Below are 15,993 nucleotides of genomic sequence, written 5' to 3' on the forward strand. Positions count from 1 at the left end.
TCCAAAAAAATACCACGGTCCAGAATTCACGTACTGTTTACTCCTTCGCACCACCTTGCGACCGTTTACACGAGCTGTATTAACCGCCAAGCTACTACAAGTTGAAGAAACACAACTGCACAAAAGTCATGTTTTGTACAGCATTGGTTTACTAGAATAAATATCTAGGAATCTAGCGATATGTCAAACAAACGACACGCGTACAACACAGGCATAATCAACATAGGTCTGTAACAAACAAATAAACAGTTCGACTGTCGAAAACATTGTCCGTACTGGAAAATACTTATAACAGTTCTATTAAGCCATACTTGAGATTTTTTGAACAGTTAATTTTTTTTACAGGTTAGCGTTTGAGCTGAAACAGCAAGAACGATAGCGAAGATACGACCTACAGGCCCGAATTAGCAAGAACTCGTACAGAAAGGTTTAATAATTAATGTATTTATATAGCCATAGGAATAGAGCAAATAATCAGACAAGTCAGTAGCAAAATTTATTGAGTGTGCCTAGTTTGATGTTAATATAGGTGTCTAAGTGTTGTAAGATTAGTAATTTTGCAGTTTAATCTGAGTAGGAAGGTGGCCTCAGGAATTTTTAAAATTAAAATTTTCTGTTTTGCATATGATACTTCAAAGATAATAACTAAAAAGCAGTAGAATATTATACTTGTTGCTATAAAACTGTTATTTTTATTACAAGCTCAGTCTATTGTCCATAACATTTTGGATTTAAAATTTAGGCTTCAGTTTCGAAATACAATCTTTCTGCTTTTACTCCAAGGTATATAATATATTTTGGTGTCAATGGTTCTACTGTGATAATAAATAAATAGGTGGTAATGGTACAATTCAAATCAAAGATATTGTTTCTGTGAGAGGCCTGTTCACTGTAAAGACTTATCTGGTTTTGTGGTACATTCAAGCTATCCAAGTGGCATATATTTCCATTGGTTTTGTATGACTTCTACATAGCCAACATGCTTCGGCAAGTTTTGCGGTACATAAGGAATGCCATGTTCATTCAGAAGCACATTTTCCTACTAATGGTTGCTGTTTTTTCAATTCTTGGCTATATTCTCTATCAAAGCAACAATCCACAATGTGAAAGCTGGCCAGTTGGTATGAGTGTCAAAAGTATTGAAGAAAGCCTTTCTAAAGACAAATTAAATGAGTTGAAGCAACAGTGGTTAAATGAATTGAAAACATCACAAATATTGTCTGTCCCAGACGAACCCCCCCAAACTGACTCACAAGTTCCCGTTTCTGCTATACAATGTTTAATCAATGATGAGAAAATGGTTCAGTGCTTAAAAAGTTCAAAAAGTGAAATCTACATGCCATTTGATTTTATTCAAAACTATTTTGATGTTTATGGGAAAATGAAACACTATGATGGTTATGATAGATTTGAATTTCAACAAAGTAATGCCAAGGTGCAAAAATAAATTAAATATATATATTGATAATTTAGCTAAAATATTATTTTTTTAAATTGTATTCTATTAAGCAGGATGTATACAATCCAAAGACCCCTTACACTTATTCGGGTGTTTTTATGACTTTTGAAACATCTAATGTTGAAGCAAGGGATCGTGTAAAGTGTATTTCAGGAATTACAGGTATATCATTGTAAAAAGACAGTTTGTATTACTCTCAAACTCTGTGTATACAATGGTAAATTTTACAACCTAAGGAAACATATTTTATTCAACCTTTGTTAAAATAACAGTCATTTTCACTTCGATCCAGGGGTACCATTATCAACGCAGTGGCACATTGAAGGTTACTATTATGGAATCCAGATTGCTCAGTTTGGCATGAGTCACTACAGCAAACACATGACACAAAAGCCACCGACCAAACAAGTTTATGAAAATGCAGAGGAATCTGTCCAGGTTTAAACACATTCATATTTTGTGCATTAAAACCAGTGTATTTTCATATTATGCAGCTTCACTTTGATGTTATACCATTTGATTTGAACAATAATCGTGTTTGAACATTAAATTTGTTACCTGAGAGTTTAAAGCAGTGCCGGTACACAAAATTTTCAATGTGATTTAATTAATATTGGAGAAATAACTCCTAGTAAAATCCCAAAAAATGCCCACTTTTTTTGGTTTAAACTTGTCATTGTAATTGCTTAAATCAAGCCTTGGTGCTAATGTATTTTTATTTTTAGCCCCGGTGGACCTTCAGTAACAAAAATTGTTTGGTGGAAAAGAAAAAGGATTTTGAAAGGAATTCTCAAGTTATTAAATTCACCACACCAGGTAAAACACACATGTATCTTGTTTAAATAAACAGTGTAATGCAAACTCATGGCATATGAATGGTTTTAACTCAGTTTCCTACCTGTGTAATGTATTTTCTGTGACAGTCATACAATGTTTGTTTGTTTGTTTGTTTTTAAGGGGGTTACTAAAATTAAAGTGATAAAATGGTATTCAGTAAGAACTTGGTTTTTACACTTGCACACACACACATATCCCTTTATTATACTGAGTGCATTTGTTAGATTCTATTCCATTGGGAAGTGGGGCCTCCCTTGTTCTTGGTAACACTATGGAGTTTATATTGTCATTTGATTTAAAAATGGTTGCAAATGGTTCCTTATCTGTTGTCTTGGAGACCAATGACAAAATGAAACAATATACAATTCATTACATCACAAACAGGTATTGTACAAACAGTGACCTTACCTGTGTTCCAGATTTTACTCACTCACTGATACTAACATAATTTATCTTTGACTTTAAATCTTAGTTTGGTCATTGATTATGATTTGAAATCAAATATATATTACGGAATCGGTCCAAGTAGTACTTGGAGACATATGGCAAGGGATTTGTTGACAGATTTAAAGAAAGGTATTGGTATTTCAACAACAAGGCATGCTAAAAAAGTGAAAGTTGTAATTCAAAAGGTAAGTCCAGTGATACGTTTTTGTTTTTAAATAAAATAATAGCTATCTTTTTCTTTTATATTTAAGAAGTAACTTGACACATTACCAGGTTTCACGACTTATTGTAAGGGGTCGTGGTTATATTGATAACGTGACACTCTCCTCGTCTGAACACTTGACCCAATTTTTTGATGCAAGCCAATGGATGTATTTAAACCAAGACAAGGAAACTGGAGGGTGGAAAAATTATGTTGAGCGGAAGCTTGAAGGCTTTGAAGCAATTCCTTCTGGTTGGATATCAGCCATGGGTCAGGGGCAAGGGATGTCTGTATTATCAAGAGCCTACCATGTCTTCCATGACCCTAAATATATAGTCGCTCTCAGTCGTGCTTTACAGCCGTTTACCAAATCTTCTGAGCAAGGGGGTGTGCGTGCTACCTTTTTAAAAACGTACACCTGGTATGAGGAATATCCAACCAAACCAAGTTCATTTGTACTTAATGGTTTTATGTATTCCCTTATTGGTCTGTATGACTTTAAATCGCTTCTAGAACATGAATTTGGTTTTGGTTCAAATGGGGAACCTCCTAAAGTAAGTCTGCAAATTAGTTCTGTTGATCTTTCAGCCACTTATAAACTTGTGAACCAGTTGTACCACGATGGCATGACATCTTTAACAGCAATGCTTCCTTTATATGATGGTGGGTCACATACATTTTATGATTTACGGCACTTTATGTTACACACTTCACCTAATGTGGCAAGGTGGGGTTATCATGTTACTCATTTAAGTCAGCTTGTTCTGCTTTACTCTGTTTCAAGAGAGCCGGTACTCAAAAAGTTTATTAATAACTGGTCAGGGTACTTGAAAGGTAAAGTTGCAAAACACAACTAATCTGTTTGTTTTTTTTGCTGTTCAGTATTATTACAGCCTTTACAAAAGCCTCATTTTTTACATATTTTACTAGTTTTTGTACAATATTTCTGTAAACCTTTGTTATACTAATTAAAGTGAAATTCAGGGTACATTATGATTGATTCATGATTTCCCAACTGCGGTTACAAGGAAATATGTACTAGTTTTAATACAGATTGTGGGTTAAAGTAATGCCTAGAGATTTATTTCTATACCTTACTTAGCAAACCACATGTGCAAAGTACATTAAGTGCAAATATGAATATCAACCGAAGTGCATGGTAATGTGTTTTCAGTTGTAGAATATCATTTGTAGACCTTGCTGTATGAGTATGTTACCAATAGCGTCAACCGCAGTGAGTGAATGTTGTAATTTACCCGCCTGTATTGCTTTGAAAAATAACCTAGACAAGCCACAAGCGCCACTCGTGGAAGACGTCTCTTAACTTGGTGGACGGCTCGCCCAGACAGACAGACATCTGTAGTTTAGAAAAGAAACAAGAAACGAAGAAGTCGCCGATTAAGAACACGCACGTACGTTGTGTAGTTCAACAGGTGTACCGTGTACTCTTACTTCAAATAATTAAAGCGTATTGGAAGTAGTAATAGTAGTATAAACCGTATTGGTGTGGGTATCGTTAGTTATTTACAAATTACGAAAGTTATTTAATTAAATATTTGCGTCATTGTGTAGGTGGCTTACAGTTGCGTAATCGACGTGAAATGGTTGTCTAGTCTAGTTTATCTTAACTGAATTTACCGCAGTTCAGAATATTATAGAACATATGGTTATGTATGTTCATTTAAATTCTTAATCAAACTAGTACATGTATTGATGTATATACATGGAATAAGTGTAGAAAAACCACCACAAAGCCTTGAACTTGTTTTATTTTATCAGTTACTGTCTTCTTATCCATGTTAAATTATTTTTTGTGTGTGCGAGTACGACTAACATTTTCATATTCTAAAACATTGAATAACACCACCATTGTTTTTTAGAGTGTTAATTTATTTTAGTTCTTTTGTTAAACTGTGGATCATGATTCAAGTGAAACTGTGTTTGTAATATTGTTTTATGGAGCATGTTTATGATCAAGTTTGATAAGAACATAGCTGGGTTGGAAGTTACAGCTTCTGGTGTCTCATTCCAATAGCAGAGAAGAAACCATCAGACTGGATCAGATTTCATCTGATTTCTATATTCCTAGTATGCTTCGGCAGTTATTGCGCTACATGAGAAATGTTGTGTTTATCCGGAAATATATATTCCTACTTTTTGCCAGTTCAATTCTCTTTTTCGGGTTTATTTTCTATCAAAATAACCAAACACAATGCGAACATATACCTGTGGGTATAAAACCTAAAAGCATGGACAAGAATTTATCCAAAGACCAGTTAAATCAATTGAAACAGCAGTGGTTAAATGAACTGAAAAAGTCTCAAGCTTTATCGGGTCCCGACGAACCCCCAAGAAATGATTTAAAGCCCTCAGTTTCCGCCATAGAGTGTTTAATAAATGATGAAGAAACTGTCCAGTGTTTAAAAAGCTCTGATTCAAATGCTCAAATTTACATGCCATTTGATTTCATTCAAAATTATTTCGATGTTTATGGAAAAATGAAACATTATGATGGTTATGATAGATTTGAATTTCAACAAAGCAATGCCAAGGTACAAAAATACCTTATAACATAGGTTGATAATGATTACTTAGCTAAAAGTGTTTTGTGGAGCATTAATCCCACTTCCTATGTCGAAAATAAGCAAATCCTTATATGCTGTGTTAAAATGTGCAACATTGAAAGTATTGTTGTGCAGTTATTTTATTATTCATGAAATGATGAATCTATTTTAATCAAACAGGTTGTCTATGATCCAAAGAGCCCATACACGTACACAGGTGTCTTCATGACTTTCGATTCATATAATGTTGAAGCAAGAGAGCGTGTCAAGTGTATATCAGGGATTACAGGTATTTGTAGGTATATGTTAGTAAAACAAACTTTGTATTTTGGTGCTTATGATATAAATACACACACACACATATATATATAAATACAAATACATATATTGACACTGACAGTGCAACTTTAACTATGCATAACGAAAACAGTTAGTTTCACCATATTCATTATCACTGAATTACTCTGTAACAGAGACATATTTTGTGCCATTACTATATAATTATGCCACTCAACCTATGTAAATAACCATCATTTTCACTTCGATCCAGGGGTACCATTATCAACGCAGTGGCACATTGAAGGTTACTATTATGGAATCCAGATTGCTCAGTTTGGCATGAGTCACTACAGCAAACACATGACACAAAAGCCACCAACCAAACAAGTTTATGAAAATGCAGAGGGTTCTGTCCAGGTTTAAGTTCATTTTTGATTTATATGTTTTTACTTTTTAAGTTTGGGGTATAGATTTTTAACCTTCTGTAAAAAATTGGTCACCTTATTTAATCTGTTTTGTTCAAATTGAAACAAAATGTTGAGTTTTGAACAAATTAGGAAGTATATATGTTTATTTCATTCCCATGAACCGCCCTGGCTATACAATTCTACAGTCATAGACCTTTGCTGAACCCAGTTAGAAAACTGTTGGTCTGGTGTACAAAGTTATGCCACATGCAAACTAACATGTATTATTATCAGTTTTGTATTACCAAAACTAACATGTTTTAATATCAACTTTTCAGTCTCGGTGGTCCTCCAGTAATAAATACTGTTTGGTTGAAAACGAAGAAGATAAAGAAAGGAATTCTCGAGTTATTAAATTCAGCACTCCAGGTAGATATACATGGTTGTCCTACTCAAATATTTGATGTCGTTTTGTTTGGCTCATAGTCTCGACTCGCGCATGTTTCTGTGTGTTTTAGATAAGGAGCTGTGATGTTATGGCTTTTGGTATTTCTTATCAGGGTTACTAACCTTTTTTACCTATGTATTTGATGTTGGTTTTGCAATGTGGGGGTCTGAAGCATGTAGGGGATAGACCCAATAGTAATGGACAAGCACTTTGGTATAAAATTCTATTCATAACTCCTAATTACAGATACAGCATAATGACTACAGCTATTGTTTTTTACCGTCAATACGCTTCCTTTATCCCCTTGGGTCGTAAAAATTAGATTGCAATAATTTTCCAATATTCTTACATCGAGTGCATCTGTTAGATTCTATTCCATTGGGAAGTGGGGCCTCCCTTGTTCTTGGCAACACCATGGAGTTTATCTTGTCGTTTGATTTAAAAATGGTTGCAAATGGTTCCTTATCTGTTGTCTTGGAAACCAATGACAAAATGAAACAATATACAATTCATTACATCACAAACAGGTATTCTCATTTATTTCTTTGAATGTTTTAACAACAAATATTTCCAGCTTTTTTTGGTTTGCAAAATAAATAAAAAAGTTATGCGTTTTAATTTCTGTCATTCCATTTTTATTCATCGAAATGCTTATATGTGTTAAAGATTTTCATTAAATAATTTCATGAAGTTGTTGTGGAATGATTGCAATCTATTTATACCACTAGAAGTTAAAGCATGGATTGCATGTTGCATACCGGTATAACACACCAATACTAACACTGTTGCTTGTACAGTTTGGTCATTGATTATGATTTGAAATCAAATATATATTACGGAATCGGTCCAAGTCGTACTTGGAGACATATGGCAAGGGATTTGTTGACAGATTTGAAAAAAGGTATTGGTCTTACAACTAAAAAACAAGCAAAGAAAGTTAGAATTGCCATTCAAAAGGTAGGTGTGATTTCTTAAGCTTCTTGTTTTTTTTCTTGTTTTTATAGGGCAGAAATTTATTAGAATCAATTTTTTTCGCAGTCTGCTGTATACTTTTCTTACTTAAGGTTTACCAATAAGCAAAGAAAATTTTAATCCCATGCATTGATCATTCATTCATACCTAATATTAATAACATAATAGTAGTGCTAATTTGTTTGTAAGTTTGTTCGCATGAAACAACATCTTTTGTTTAGTTTTACCATACTAGGCAAAATACTAATTCACTGTGTAAGAGTTATAGCCTATAGATATATATAGTTTGAACAAAACATTTAATAAAACTCACATTTCCAGGTTTCAAGGCTTATTGTAAGGGGTCGTGGTTATATTGATAATGTGACACTCTCCACGTCTGAACACTTGACCCAATTTTTTGATGCAAGCCAATGGATGTATTTAAACCAAGACAAGAAGACTGGAGGGTGGAAAAATGATGTTGAGCGAAGACTAGAGGGCTATCCACCAATTCCCGCTGGTTGGATATCAGCCATGGGTCAGGGGCAAGGGATGTCTGTATTATCAAGAGCCTACCATGTCTTCCATGACCCTAAATATATAGTTGCTCTCAGTCATGCTTTACAGCCGTTTACCAAATCTTCTGAGCAAGGGGGTGTGCGTGCTACTTTTTTAAAAACGTACACCTGGTATGAAGAATATCCAACCAAACCAAGTTCATTCGTACTTAATGGTTTTATGTATTCCCTTATTGGTCTGTATGACTTTAAATCGCTCTTAGAACATGAATTTGGTTTTGGTTCAAATGAGCAACCTCCCAAAGTGAGTCTGCAGATTAGTTCTGTTGATCTTCCAGCCACTTACAAACTTGTGAAGCAGTTGTACCACGATGGCATGACATCTTTAAAAGCAATGCTTCCTTTATATGATGGTGGGTCACGTACATTCTATGATCTACGACACTTTATTTTAGGCATGCCGCCCAACGTAGCAAGATGGGACTACCACACCACCCACCTAAGTCAGCTTGTTCTGCTTTACTCTGTTTCAAATGAGCCGGTGCTTAAAAAGTATTTTGATAACTGGTCAGGTTACCTGAGGGGTAAAGTAGCAAAACACAACTGATCTCTTCGCTTCTATTTCGCGCAGCTGTTTCTGCTTTTCAGTTCATTTTAGACGCCACTGTTAAAATGAAAAATAGTATATAATTTACTTGCATATTAACCATGAGCAATGTTGCATACACATTTCTTTGCTTTGCAGTATTACTAAAATCTGTAAGAACGCACGTTTACTTTTATTATTTTAATATTGTATCATGTTTTGTTCCAAACCTTTCTGTAACGCTCATGGACCGCTATATTAAATTCAAGTGATCTAATATGAATTTAGGTTTATTAGCAGTGCAGTACACAAGTAAGGATAAAGAATTGCATCTTTTCACAAAGACAAAACACTCAACAAAAGCAAAGATGGCAGTTTTTCTAATGATTTTATCAAATTTTAGATAACAGGTAAGAACACAAATGTACAACACTCCGGTTTTAAAAAGTCTGCTGTTTAGTTTTCTTTCCCATGAATGGAACTAGGTGTGTTTGGTCGAGTCACTGAACCTCTGTACCTTGGAACTCTACTGGTTGCTTTTGCAGATTCTGTAGAGCTCTGTAACGATATATAAGCATTAATAATCTGGAATGTATTGATTATTCCTATCAAGAAAAACCAGCTTGACTACATTGCTGTTTGGTAAAAGGCTTACATTAAGTTACATACATATATACATATATGGGACTCGCATAGCGTTAAAAGTTTATTTATGAAGCTTGTATGAAGTTACAGGCTTATATATAAATTGGACTTACATGTCGTTCCATGTTACCATGACGTTTACTTCTTCCTTTTGTTTCAGGAGAATTACAATGACCCAACACAGCAAGTGGTGTTCGGTTCAATGACTTTGAATCTGAGTGCTTGAACACAGAGAAAGAGGCTTCTCTAATTATAGGAGATTGATCTGATTTTACTGGGTCTTTAAGAATTACATGACCCAGAGAACCAGCACTTTGTGCTTTCTTTCCACTTGATGCATAGGACGATCTACGGGACTGGGCTGAAAATAAAAGATTCGGATGTGAATACAAAATATATTTTCACTGCACACCATTTCTAGTGGTTGGAAAAAACAACTTATACATACATGTGGAGAGCATGGGAATGCTGGTCTTCTTGTTACTTCCACTAGAAATTTTCGGAGAACTTTTATTTTCAACAATTTCCATAGATTTGTTTAATTTAACATATGTTGCTGGTTGCTGATTCGTATCAATCTCAGTTTTTTGTGAAGGAGGGGTCTCGGATTGTAAGAAATTCTTCAGGTCCTCCATTTTTGTTTTGTTGGCTTGATACAGCTCTCCATCCAACACAGACATCTCTTCAACAATTGGGACATCACTGATGTCAGTGCCACAGTTGGAAACAGGCGAATTATTGGCAACTTCAAGAGTGTTGCCAAAACTCTGTGCTGTTTCAACTTGAGAACTTTCTTCTGCAACCTTTGGTATTGCAACTTGTAAAAGTTGTTCATTTTTTATCGGATTTTCCTCAACTTGTAAATTTTCTGAATCTTTTTCTTCGCCATCCTCTGCATCTTGGTCAAATATTTTAATTTCTTCGGTAAATGAACCAGTAACCTCTGCTGTGATTGCTGGGAAAACATTACTAGACTCACTGATAGAAACGGAATCTGATTTGCTCTCAGTAGATTCAGTGATGCAGGCATCAAGAAGTAAATCATCCAAGACATCTTTCACTTCATCTAAACCAATGCTGTCTTCCATAGAGACATTACAAGAGTTAAATTCAGTGTCACTCATGTCATCAAAGTTAACTGAGCGCGAATCACTCCCAAGCACAGCTATCATGCTCGAAGATAGGGATGTGTTCAAGTTGCTGGCACAGCTGAGGTTCAATAGCACATTCTGTGTGAGTTTCTCTTCATTTTCTTCATTGGTGGGTGAAGACTCTTCCAGTGTGATAGCAGGGACATGTTGGTCTGTTTCTTCAGCTGTATCATTCTTTTCGACTGGCCGAGTGTTTGGAGAAGACATTAATGTGTTGGTCAAAAGAACAGTTCGACGCAGGTTGCCTGTGTTTAAAAATAAATTAAGGTTTTAGTTTTTTGCACCGACGCCATTATACCTGAAACCAGTATAATTAAATATGAAAGTATATCACAGAAAAACAAGAAAAATATACAGAAAAAATTTCTGTAAAAGAATATCACAGAAAACAAAAATCCATTATCCAAGCAATAGTACCTGCATTATTGTAAGAGACCCGCATAGGTGTCCTGTACACTTCGGTAGTGGGTGATCGTGGGTCATGCAGATCTTTTGAACCATTTACAATGGGAGCATCTTCTAACGATTGAATAATGATAGGAGTACGCTCTACACCAGCTGTAGGGGAGCGTGGATCACTCAGACATTCGTCTACTTTCTCCTTAATCACTATTGGGGTTCTATCAACACCAATGCTTGGAGAACGTGGGTCGAGAATTCCAGCTTGTTCTGTGATTTTTCCCATCGCAATCGGGGTTCTGGTGATGCTGCTGCTTGGAGAGCGGGGGTCAAACCCTTTTGGTTTGGAAGGTTTGCTTTGTGGAGTTTGTGGCGTTTCGTTTTGGATGATCTGCTCCAGGGCCTCTCTTTTATCCATGTAACTGCCTCCATCTACATTAGACCCCACAGTTGTGGAAGCAAGTGTGTGAGTGTCATCTAGAATTATCTTTGAATGTTCGTTTTGTAGGAAAGCTTCCTGATTATCCACATCTACAGAAAGTTTTTCTTCAACCCGGTTGTTGCTGTTGGTATCTTCAGCCTTAGAGTCACGATAGGACTCTTTGTTTCCACACTTTTTGGTTTCACCGCCATCTTTTAAAAGGTCGCAGCAGTTGCTTTCAGAATTACCCATCATATCATTTAAAATATCTGTAAAACTAATAATACAGTTAAGCTAATGAAAATTACAGGCTTAGCCGTTGTGTCGTATTTAAAATATAAGTTAACATAATAGTATATTGCAGTTAGTGACACTATAATACCAACGGATATTCGGGCCCATACCCTTCGTTAGCATAATTTAAATCGTATTTAGACTTGTCAACTTCTGTGACACATATTTTCCGTAAGGAAAACCCTTTAATTAAAACTCGCATACATTTCGCTACAGAAGACTGTCCTATAAATCTTAAGACTACCTTCCAACACATTGAGCAGCAAAATAATCTCAATAACCTATTGCCGTTTCAAATACATATGTAAACGCAAAATATTTTGATTCAAATGTGAAAAGCAAATGGGACATTTAAAAATCGCGCAGTTAGACTCAAAGCAGCCTACGCTACTTTCTTTTTTTCTTTTTCGCGCCAGATGATCATTTGCTTGAAATCTCCAGCTGTTTCAAAGCGGGTAAGTTGTTTACATTTGTTACCCAGGCGTGTTACATTGAAACGGAGACTAAAATCCGCTGAAACTATTAGAATTAGGTGTGATCAGGCAGACCATGTAACCATATTGCCGCTAACATTAATTTATGCCTCAGTAATATTTAATATTTGTAATTATAGTAGATAGGTATAAGGTATACAGGATTTGGTGCTGTAATAGTGATACGTAACTGTTAAACCCTAACAACTAGCCTTATCTGTATAACGTCATGATGGATTCTTCAGTAGTACCAACAGTTTATTTATAGTAATACTACTTTATGCAATAATGACCATGTTTGAACCTTGTATGTTTATTGTTGTTCTATTAAAAGTTGTTATTAATCTTTTTAGCGAAACAAGACATGAAACATGACGTCCTGTGACAGTGATTACCAGTTAGCCCTGTCGCTGCAACAGCAATTTATGGAAGATGATTTTAATACGAACGCCAGCAGTTCAACTGCTAGTAGTAGCAAGCAAGGACCAACTAACATAGTTGACCCACAATGGGAACTCATAGATCCAAACCCAAATGTTTTCGCGTTGTTTCAGGAGTTTAATAAACAGTTTTTCTGGAAGAGACTGGATATGGTTGAAGTTAGATGGAGTCCAAGAATGACTTTGTAAGTTCATAATCTCCCAATGCTCATTGCTGTGTTATGTTTCTTTAATTAATGCAACTCTAAATACAACAATAACACCACTAAGTCTGCTAGATTCAAGTTAGTAACTTAACAGATTTGCACAGACTGGTCCATAGTGTTTTATTTTATTGAAAAACTTCTTGTAATTATAAACATTACGTTGGAAGTAAACATAAAAGTATATGTCCAAACCACTATTTGTGCATCTAATAAGCTAATTGGTTTCACAGATGTGCCGGTATATGTTCATATCAAGGCCATGGTGGTTTGTGTTCAATTGGTTTGAGTCAACCACTATTGAAGTTACGGCCAAGAAAGGATCTTGTTGAAACATTACTTGTGAGTTGTTTTATGCAATTACGTTTAATAAATTCAGGAAAAAAATAATTAAAAATTTCATATTTATATATATATACTTAGGTGCAACACTTTTAAATAAAAGGGGGTATAGATAGTCAGACTTGTATTTCTCTGAAACAAATTTGGTACCAATGTTTACTGACCTATGCAGTGCAAATAATTTCCAACCTACCCTGCCAATCCAAGTCTGGCGCTTATGTATGCGTTCTTTAAACCAAAATTATACAATCTAACTTTACATTAAACAGCATGAAATGATCCACGCGTATCTATTCGTGACTGCCAACAACAGAGACAGAGATGGCCATGGACCCGAATTCTGTAAACATATGAATAGAATAAATGCTGAAGCTGGAACCAAAATTACAGTGAGTGTCTCTATTTTAACCTCTTCACTTAATTCCTGGTAGGCATATATAAAAGTATTGTCAAGATTCCTATACAAGATCCAGGTTACACTGAAATTGTTTAGCAATAGTATGCAGTAATCTTTCTATACATCATTTGCACAGCATGCGTTCTAAACGACTGAAATGGTATAGCTGGAAAGAGGGTTTTTATTATCTAAACCTAATTTCCCTTTTACCCACTTTTCACTTCCAGTTTAGAATGATTCAATATTTCACACAATATACAGTGTTAACATTGAAGATGTCAACATTAAAACTTTACAATTTCTGTTTTAGTTTGAAACTTTACAACTCCTGTTCAAGGATGCAAAAATTAATCAAAAACTTTTAAATAGATTTATCATAGTTTCCACGATGAAGTGAATGAACTTCGACAACATTGGTGGAGATGTAGAGGTGTTTGTAGAAACAGACCACCCTACTTTGGGTTTGTAAAAAGATCCATGAATCGAGCACCTTCAAAAAAGTTAGTAAAATAAATATTAAAATTTTTATCCTCCAAAATATGGAGCTTGTAGGAAAAATAAAGATTTAAATTTAAGCTCATTTAAAATATTGCAATTTTTAAGTTGCTAAATTATTATTGAACATAAACTATGAATGTTTCTATTTGAAATTAAGCCATTTTAACAATTTGGTGTATTGAACATTAGCCAATAATATTAAATGAGATTCACTATGTTTTACAACCATGAATGTAAGAGCCAAGAGGTAGCTGCATTTTAGCATGTCACTCTAGATTTTGTGGAAAGGTCAAATACAAAAGGTTTTCTAACTATATTGTAGTTGTCACAATGTGTTGTTTAATAAATAAATCAACAGTGACACCTGGTGGGCACAACACCAACAGACTTGTGGGGGGGAATACGACAAAATTAAGGAGCCGGAAAATTATGGAAAAAATAAGTCAAAAGGTGAGAGTTACTTTGTATAATGGCTGTTTAAATTGGTTTAATAAAGATGTATATAAATATTATGAAACTATGTTTTGTATTGTAATGTTTTAATTTAGTAAAAGTGTAAAATAATCTTTAAGAAATGTATAATATATATATATATATATATATATGAGTAAATATGTATGTTTTCTCAAATTTATTTCATCTGCAGCAAAAACGAACAAAGAAAATAAAATAGACCCAAACCAAAGTGTTCTGAATTTTAAAAGCGTAAAAAGTCCAAGTTTAAACACACCATCTACATCTGCACTAAAGACTCCAACTGTAGAAAACATCAAGAAAAAATCTCCAAAGAAAATCCAGAATGTTGAAAATAAATTTCCAAACTCTTCAAATCATATTCTTGGTGGAGCAAAATTAAAAGAGAATCCAAGGGGTATTCCGCTAAACAGTCGTCTCGTAAAGATCTTTCAGAAACCATCTCCGAAAAAAACTTTAAATACTTCTCAAACTGGAAAAAAGCTGCCTGACAGTGCAACTAGTAGAATTGGACGCTTATGCAGGGACATGAGATTAAATGGGGATGCTTCTGTTAACTTCGGTGCTTCTGCTTTTAGGAAATTAAAAGTAGTGACCAAGTTTCAAAAATCTGGAAAATTAGCCAAACTGAAGTTTGAAAGTGATGATGAATTGGATAAAATAGTCGTCAAACCAACCAAGCAACCTCAATTCCCAGTGGTTAAAGTCGAACCTAAATCAAACGGTATAAAAAGAAAATCAGACGAGATTCACCCAAATGTGCAGCCGAAGAAAAAGAAACTTCCAAGTTTCATATTTTTAGATGTTTCATCTGAATCTGATTGCTCCGATGACGACATATCGGCTTTCACGGTGAAAAATGAACCCTTGTCGTCAGATGAAGATTTACCTAGCTGGAAATCGCAACAATTTAATAAAAACACCACCTGCTCTCTTGCAAAGAAAATAAAACTGATGGAACCAGTTAAGTCAGCTGATGTTAAACCAGTCACAGCATTGAAACCAAAAGTATCCCCAATTAAAACTGAAACCACAAAAACAACATCTTCTGACAGTGATGATGACTTGCCACCATTTTATTCACCCGACCAAAACCTTCCGTGTCCGATCTGTGGTGAACGTTTTAGTCCAATTAAAATAAACTCACATGTTGATCAGTGCCTTAATATGCAGACTTTACGTGAAATGACGTCTTGATTGTTTTATTTTCCAACTTTTTGCTATTTTATTTTTAGTTTGTTTCAGACACATTTAGGCAAACTTCTACTTTTTCGATTATGTTAACTTAAAACTTTCTAATACTGATCTTACTTGCACTTATGGAGAGTTAGACCTAGACGTACTTTTAAACTTTTTAAGTAGGACTAAGTTGTTCATTTATTTCTATCTGCTAACTTCCGTGACACTTTCTTTACAATATTCTTCAAATGTTTAGCATTTTTAATACAACATTCAAGCAATTTTATGCATTTCTTTTCCTCACTTTTCAGATGTTGTCGGTAAAATAGGTGGATTAAATAATGCCTGTAATCCTGTTGTGAACATTCCAACGTAG

The 15,993-nt window shown here is 34.7% G+C and overlaps 4 protein-coding genes across 4 annotated transcripts; 3 read left to right on the forward strand and 1 right to left on the reverse strand.

The window, feature by feature from the left end:
• The first annotated feature begins 168 nt into the window (after positions 1-168).
• On the forward strand, positions 169-3,933 carry LOC149728906 (D-glucuronyl C5-epimerase B-like). The gene is made up of 7 exons (XM_089887796.1): positions 169-1,435; positions 1,513-1,621; positions 1,752-1,897; positions 2,185-2,275; positions 2,521-2,680; positions 2,769-2,928; positions 3,017-3,933. Exons 1-7 carry the CDS (start codon positions 980-982, stop codon positions 3,800-3,802), a joined length of 1,908 nt encoding a protein of 635 aa, XP_089743922.1. The 5' UTR covers positions 169-979; the 3' UTR covers positions 3,803-3,933.
• Positions 3,934-4,086: 153 nt separating this feature from the next.
• Positions 4,087-8,978, forward strand: LOC149728907 (D-glucuronyl C5-epimerase B-like). The gene is made up of 7 exons (XM_089887795.1): positions 4,087-5,497; positions 5,690-5,798; positions 6,060-6,205; positions 6,534-6,624; positions 7,011-7,170; positions 7,441-7,600; positions 7,937-8,978. Exons 1-7 carry the CDS (start codon positions 5,036-5,038, stop codon positions 8,720-8,722), a joined length of 1,914 nt encoding a protein of 637 aa, XP_089743921.1. The 5' UTR covers positions 4,087-5,035; the 3' UTR covers positions 8,723-8,978.
• LOC149728908 (uncharacterized) lies at positions 8,976-11,616 on the reverse strand. The gene is made up of 4 exons (XM_089887793.1): positions 10,915-11,616; positions 9,795-10,742; positions 9,460-9,707; positions 8,976-9,259 (listed from the first exon to the last, which is right to left on the reverse strand). Exons 1-4 carry the CDS (start codon positions 11,570-11,572, stop codon positions 9,158-9,160), a joined length of 1,956 nt encoding a protein of 651 aa, XP_089743919.1. The 5' UTR covers positions 11,573-11,616; the 3' UTR covers positions 8,976-9,157.
• Positions 11,617-11,922: 306 nt separating this feature from the next.
• LOC149728909 (uncharacterized) lies at positions 11,923-15,929 on the forward strand. Its single transcript, XM_089887804.1, has 7 exons — positions 11,923-12,066; positions 12,438-12,709; positions 12,961-13,069; positions 13,339-13,458; positions 13,836-13,966; positions 14,323-14,414; positions 14,611-15,929. The coding sequence occupies exons 2-7, from the start codon at positions 12,456-12,458 to the stop codon at positions 15,633-15,635; spliced, it is 1,731 nt and encodes a 576-aa protein (XP_089743930.1). The 5' UTR covers positions 11,923-12,066; positions 12,438-12,455; the 3' UTR covers positions 15,636-15,929.
• The last annotated feature ends 64 nt before the right edge of the window (positions 15,930-15,993 follow it).

Source organism: Ciona robusta, chromosome 11 (assembly GCF_009617815.1).
Source record: "Ciona robusta chromosome 11, ASM961781v2".
NCBI lineage: Eukaryota > Metazoa > Chordata > Ascidiacea > Phlebobranchia > Cionidae > Ciona > Ciona robusta.